This window comes from Seriola lalandi, unplaced genomic scaffold (genome assembly GCF_002814215.2).
Source record: "Seriola lalandi dorsalis isolate HSWRI2012SDOR001 ecotype SW California unplaced genomic scaffold, Sedor1 jcf7180002054962, whole genome shotgun sequence".
Classification (NCBI taxonomy): domain Eukaryota; kingdom Metazoa; phylum Chordata; class Actinopteri; order Carangiformes; family Carangidae; genus Seriola; species Seriola lalandi.
Window position 1 is genome coordinate 783,922 of NW_019525513.1, and position 7,146 is coordinate 791,067.

The following is a 7,146-nucleotide window of genomic DNA, read 5'->3' on the forward strand; positions in this document are numbered from 1 at the left end:
AACTAGAAGAGCCTTCGACTTATGCACAGGCCGAATTATTGGCTGTTATCCAATTAGAATGAGACTCTCGTGCTGCAATTTCAAAATAAAAGTACGCAACAAAATGTCACACATACAGCAAAACTCCTCACACCGACACCACTTGGATGGAACTGAAAACCTTGGATGGCTTTTATTAAATATCTATAAAATAACTGTAAAAACTCCAGTTGTATTTAATTTCACCTGTGTGACTGGATGAGCCGCTAATATGATGTCTGACCTCCCTGTAGAGGAGGAAATAGAAAAGATAACTGCTCCGCTGGGACTATTAGTTTGTTACATCATTCTTCTTTAGAAAGCAGTAATGTTACCTGGGGACATTTTCTCTCTTTTCTGAGGATGCAGAGCATTTTCTTACACTCAGAACAAAGAAGTCAGTGATTCTCCCCCCCCCCCTTCCCTCAAGCTCCCCTCCTGTATTTCTTGTCAACTCTGACATCTTTGGGTCATTTTAATCCCGCCCGGATTGACATGTAGTGTTTCATGCAATTTTCGACTTGCACACCTAGCATCTGTATTACAACGGGCCATAAAAAACAGTGGTGGGGTAGATGGATTAGATTAGATGATTGACGATGCCTGTGGGGAAATTAGATTGCTGCAGCAGCAATAGTAATGGGATTCAGCAGGGGAAGAGGACAAACAGAATATAAGCACGCAAACAGAATAGAAAATAAGCAATGAAAGGAGGAATTTCTGCGTTTAAGCACAGATTTGTGCCAAGAAAAATATAAAAGTGCATCTGGCATTGCACTGTTTTGGCAGTTCTGTGGGTGTTGGTGTGTGTGTGTGTTGTGTGGATGTGAGTGAGTCCCAGGATTACACTCCCAAAAAGATAACCAGCAGGTTTGTGCAACATTAAATTTTCCTATCTTACCCGGTGCTAATGCTATCAAGAGAAAGTTTATGAATCCATCTCCTTGCAACTGCTCCCCCAACGCTCGACATGTGAATCAGCTCTCTTCATCGGGCTCTCCTGTTATATAACATCTACAGAATCCTCCGCTCCCTCACAGCCCTGTTTATCCCATTTTCACAGGTACCTCAGCAGAGACGAAGTAGCCCAGGCCTCCCTGAGCAAGGTCCAGCAGGAGGGGGGCAGCGTCCGACTGGTCGCCAAGGAAAAGCTCTTCACAAAGAGGAGGTCTGCCTCTTCATTAACACCACCTGCTTCAGAGAGGTAGGTTAAAGGGGCAAACGCGTGGGTGTCCTCAGGTCTTTAAAAGTCTTCAGGAAATATCCTCCAAGCTCAGAATCTTTCTACATCTGATGAGTGTAAAAACGACAACAGCGGTGCATTTGATTTATACTCGTATGCACTGGTTTGTGGTTTTTGAAGATAAGGTTTCATGGTCTGTACATGAAGCTAGTTTGTCTCATCATGTGGCTTCCTCTTTGGGATTCAGTGTATTTTCATTTTCCTTCCCTCAGCTGTCGCCATGGAGATCTGTATGTGCCTTGTGGGAGAGGCACAAAGGCCCACTCACTGTGTTAGTACAGTAAATATAGATCATAATACAATCTACTGGGTTGAGATGCAACAGCCAGCTCACCGCAGGAGGGGATATCGCTATGGAAACCTGCAATGAACACACACACACACACACACACACACACACACACACTCACACATGTGCACACAACTACACACACATGTTCACTGCTATTTGTGGAGTCTGCCATATTCTCTTTTTGAAAAGTGATTAATCGCCGGGGAGCAATGATTCTTGGGATAGTTTTTTGGCTGCGAAGGATCCACCCACTGGATCCTTCGTTGACCCGGAAAACGAAGGACGCATTTCAGGGAGTAGGGATGGATACCGAAACCAAAATAACAAACAGTAGCGATAAGAGAACAAGATCAATAAGCAGTATTGCTAAAAGTAGTACTGTTAAAATCTCAACGATACCATTTCTGTAACATGCTATTAGCTAGCATCGTAACATGAGAAGATAATTTGATAATTTAACACAATAAAGCTATTTCCCAAAATGTCAAACTTTTATTTTGAAGGAACAGTAAAATGTCCCTGCATTATTTGGAATCTGGAACTTAAAACCAAAAACCTGCGATTTATGTGATGGGTATTGCTGATTTAAGGATCATAAAAATACATTTACAATAGCTTACTATTAAATATAAATCTAAATATTTGATATTGCTAACGTTCGGTGTCGTCACCTCGTTCTCCACAAGAAGCGACAACATAAAACAAAAAATGTATAAAATCAACTCTGCCTCCTGACTAACAGTGAGCGAACGCTCCATCCATTGACAGGTGGACTTAACCAGCCGCCCCCCCCTTCAAGTGCCTTTGGTTTCCTTTGGTATGAAGCATCAGAGATGAGCCGCAGTGGTAAACATTAGCAGGCTGTGTGCCGTTTGCTGAAGGCATGTTGCGTGATTTCTGGGGTTTGAAGTATGAGTTTTCAGAGAGTTACCTCATGCTGCGATGTAGAGCTGCCAACATGCTCACTTGCTTTGTGCATATATGAATTTAAATGACTTTGAAGCCTCATGTAAAGTACATATATTAGTTAATTTTAACAAATATTCATTCTTGAATATGATGTTCGATTGTAGCTTTCTGGCTAATGCTCTCAACATTCAGCCAAATACTTCTGGATTCATTTTGGTGCCATGTTTTCACCAGTCTCAGTTTGGGCACACCAGTAAAAAGTCTATTTCGGTCTCTCTTTCATCCACAAGACGTTGCTGGCACAGCGTTTTGTCTCTCGGTACTTCCAGTTTTTGGTATCTTCTCAACTTTGAAGCGGCGAGGTTCCTTTTTTTAGAGGGTTTTTTTTTTTTCTTCTCCATTTCAATGATTAAATCTCCCTCTGTAGCGCTCCGTTTCTCTGGCTTCTTTGTTCCGCTCTCTGTCTGTCTGAATTGTAAACCACGGGGAAAGAGAATTTAGTCCATCTGTCCCCTCCATCGTGGCTCTAGCACCCTGCTGGGACAACATGGCAAATGCCCAAACTCGCCGTCCTCTGCCAGAAGGGGAGGGCGCGCACATACACATACTTGAAATGTTCTGGATCCATATCCACACACACACACAGTATATAGACATTTCACACAGCCATAGGTCTCTCAACTCTGCATCTGCAGCACACAAAGCATGCACAGATTTTTTTTCATTGGGTAAATAGATATTGAATTGTGTTTGCTGTTCTGCTGATGTTGAAAGAGCCGAGGTTTACACTCAGACATTACAGATTGATGTCTGTCAAACGGGGTCAAGGTATCTTCTCTTTTGAAATTTAGTGCAAAGATGTCCATCAAATCTTTATCGTATAAACATAGATTAAATATATAGACGGTAAATAAATGTATTTAGCAGCGTTTGATGTGCTGCACTTTATCTTCTGACAGTGGAAATAGTTGTGAATTTGTGTGTATTTAGACCTACAGTGTTAGCATGTACACTGACCTGTCATAAATTCTTAAATAACAAGGCTCATATTAGAGACAAGCTTTCATAATTTCCCCAGTTTCATGAGATATTTTATCATATTTTACAAAAAACGTCTCTGTTTTCTGATCTGCCCTCTTTTAAATTTCGCTGTTTGATGTTGTTTACTGTCAATGCAAATTCAACAAATCCTCTGTGTTTACCTGTTAGCTTGATAAATTCTGGGTCATTTATATTTCTGCATCACAATAACAGAATCACTCTCATCGCTCTGTTGTCTTTTTTTTTTTAAAGGGTAACTGCAGCAGTTTATTATTGCACTTGTGTAAAGTAAGAGGGATCGGACTTTTAGTGCGTAGTATTCGTCAAACTTTAGAAATTTCCCATCATCTAACCCCACTAGTATCTCCTGCCTCCTCCTAAACGCCTTCATCTTTTAAACATCATGCCTCCGGTCTGGAACAGATTTTCTATCAACTATTTAAAGTCGTAGGCCCAAGTCAAGATGGCCCCCGATCATCAGGGTTATTTTCTCGCACTTAAGAAAGCTCCTCCTGAGCCACGGAGGACATTTTACAACAGTTCTTAGAGGCTGAATCGTTGTCTCCACGACGAGTAAAATGACCTTTATGTGTAAAATCGATGCTGTGACCCTTAAAGAGAACCAACTTTTGTCATGCATTAATTCTTTCCGGTCGGTTCTGCTTTTCCCCATGAAACCTGCCTCTGCTGTGGAGATTTACATGATGCTGAACTTATCATATCCTGCAGCTCCAGAGTCAGAGATACCTGCAGAATGAGGACAGCGAGGAGATAATTAGATAATTGTATATAATTCAACAGACACTCCAGATCCTGACAGTGCTTCAACTTCAACTCACACTTCAACTGTTTGAAGTGCTGTAGCTTAAACTGCAACCCCCATACAAAAAGCCCACATGCAGCGTTTAGGTTCCAATTGTCTTGAGATAGATTTTGGGGTAAGGTAACCAGTTGGACAAACAAAACACTGGCAGTCTTTTAAACTGGAATCTCTTTGAGGTTAAATGTAAAGAATGAACCCAGCCCTTTTGTTCCAGCGTGTAAATGGAGTCAATCTCTTGTTTCTGTTTGTGCAGGCAGGACAAGGAGGACTGTAAGACAGTGGAGGAGCAGCCATCAGCACAGGCTGGTTACCTGCAGGCTATGGACACTGAGGGCGTCCCCTTGTGTCTGTCCTGCCAGCAGGCCTGCTCCACCACCGGTGGGGCCTGGGACACTCGATTCTGCAGCCACAGGTATTGTAAACACATCCAGTTAAGGGATGAATTTGACGTTTTTTCCAGAGTTGAGAGGTGTTTAAAAAGTTATATAAAAAAAAAAAAAAAAAGTGTGGAGCCAACTTGTGTAAAACAGCAGACGTATATAAATCTCAGCACTCCCTGCTCGGAGCACCAGATGGGTGGAGTTTACTGCGATGGGACAATTCAGGCAGTCTTTGGTAAATTGTCAATCAGAGAAGGAGCATCTTAAATTAACTTTCCAACAGTTTGCGTATGTGATTTATTAAACTTTCCACTACTCATTGTTTTCTGCGCCAAAGCCCACCCATCTGGCACCAAGAAATTCAATTACAGTCGAAGCTTTGAGAGTTTGTGTACCAAAACAAACCCAAAAACACAACAGTACAATGATAAAATCACCTTGGTTTGCTTTGTAGAAATAAGCTGCCTGTTGATGACTGGAGGACGTTGTCAGACCGCAGCTCTTACTGTTATAATGGCACATTCCCTAACCGTCCTCAAATCATAATCTCTCCATTTTAACACCAATATAAAGAATACTTTAACACAAAATGGAGAAATGCTGTTGGTTCATTGTCTGAAATGTCTTTATGTCCTTATGTCCTTGAGCAAGACCCTTTCACCCTTTCCTGCTCTCACTCGCTCAGTCTGAATAAGACTGTCAGCTAAATTCTTACATCTCATAAAATGTGTTGCGCCCGTGCGTCCCTTTAGTCTTGCTACCTATTTAAGGTAGAAATTCAATTTCCTGAAGTGGCTTTCAAGAGCCAAATGCAGGTCATTCAGTCAAGGTGAGATACTTCACTTCTCTGCGCCTGGATGTTATCAAGATTTAACACATGATTCGGCTGAAAGGAGCACAGAGGAAACTGAAAAACATTATGACTTTCCTTTGTTTATGAAAATAAACAAGGAGGAATTTTAATGTTCAAAATGTAAATGTGTAGATTAAAATCCAGATGTTTTCCACGTTCTCCCGCCCGTAGGTGCCAGGAGGAGTTCCAGCTGCGCTCCAACCAAACGTACATGCGCTCTCGGGTGCTGGAGACGGAGCAGGGGATCTGTCAGCACTGCGGCCTCCACGCCCACGACCTGTTCCTGAGGGTCCACGACGCTCTGCCCTCCCAGCGCAAGGAGATGCTGGAGAACACCTGGCTCACCCAGCTGTCACTCAAACAGGTTGGACACCAGGGCAAAGGAAACCAATGATATTTTATAAGATACTAATATATAACAACTAATAAAAGGAGACTTGCATGCAAAGAAAAAACTACAGCTCCCGTGAAAATATCTACATACAGGTATTTACATGATGGGGACCTGGTTTCGCTCTCCTCTAAAGGCATTTTTACAACATCCTAGCTGTGATCTCTGCTGTCTGAAAAACAAGCTAAACCTCCACTCACCTCTCAAGCTGCCTGTAAACATCTAGGCCTTATGGGAAATGGTGTTCGTTAAAGGCTGCTAAAAACAAATATTGACTAAACAAAGATAATAGATCGCTTCTCAAAAGAAAAGAAAAATATCATGCTTATCTCTTTAAAGTTTAAAGATTTTACATTGAAAATATGATACATTTTCCCTTTAAATTTCTTTGATGATTTCTTTTTAATAACTGGTGGAGATCCAAAGATTTAAAATGAAAAGATCAGGGAAAAGGTCAAACAAATCTGAGTTGCAGAACTTTGTGTTTTTTTTTTTGTTTTTTTTTTTTTTTTTGGCTCTCATTAATCACCTGATGATCCCTCAGATTTATCTTGATCTTTGGAAAGGTCACGACCCCTCAGCGGGGAACCACTGGCATAAAATAACTTTATATAAAGTAGTTAAAATTAGCCTAAGCAACTACAACAGAAGATTTTACCTCACATGTTGTTGAGTCAGTATTAAGAAGCCAATAACGTTGTATTAATAGTTTATTGGATCGACAATATTAAAACGCGCTACAATACACCCATCATGGCTAACACCAGTCTCCTGATGTGAGCTAAATCACTGACAAGGGAAGCCATTTTTTTTTGTCTTTGTGTTTGTGTAAGTGCAAAAATAAAAGTGCCCTGTGCAGATGTGTATAAGAGACAGGTGGGAGACTCCCTCTCTGAAAGCTTCGCTCTGGCACTTGCTCTTGATGTCCAAAAGGACACACATGAGAGCGCTGTGCAGCTGACAGCACTGATCGAGAAGGAGGTTTCACACAAGGTGAGCTCCATTGCCTCTGAGGCCATCAACACCTCTGAGTGGCCGTCACAGCCGGCTGTTTTTGTCAGTGGCTCCATGTCCAACATCAAGTCTCTGCATCACATGGTGTCTCAAGCTACCAGATGTTTGCGAAAATATTTGGATAAGCTGAAATTCCAGTGCCTGGGAGATTGTTGGCATCCACAAATCACTGAGTCTGCCCC

At 41.7% G+C, this 7,146-nt stretch overlaps 1 protein-coding gene across 1 annotated transcript in view; it reads left to right on the plus strand.

The window, feature by feature from the left end:
• Nucleotides 1-7,146, plus strand: part of zranb3 (zinc finger, RAN-binding domain containing 3) — a 73,719-nt gene that overhangs the window by 63,077 nt on the left and 3,496 nt on the right. Inside the window, exons 18-20 of the mRNA XM_023395415.2 lie at nucleotides 1,082-1,222; nucleotides 4,580-4,738; nucleotides 5,731-5,923. Coding sequence (XP_023251183.2) covers nucleotides 1,082-1,222; nucleotides 4,580-4,738; nucleotides 5,731-5,923 — 493 coding nt within the window. The remainder of the gene's footprint in view (nucleotides 1-1,081; nucleotides 1,223-4,579; nucleotides 4,739-5,730; nucleotides 5,924-7,146) is intronic.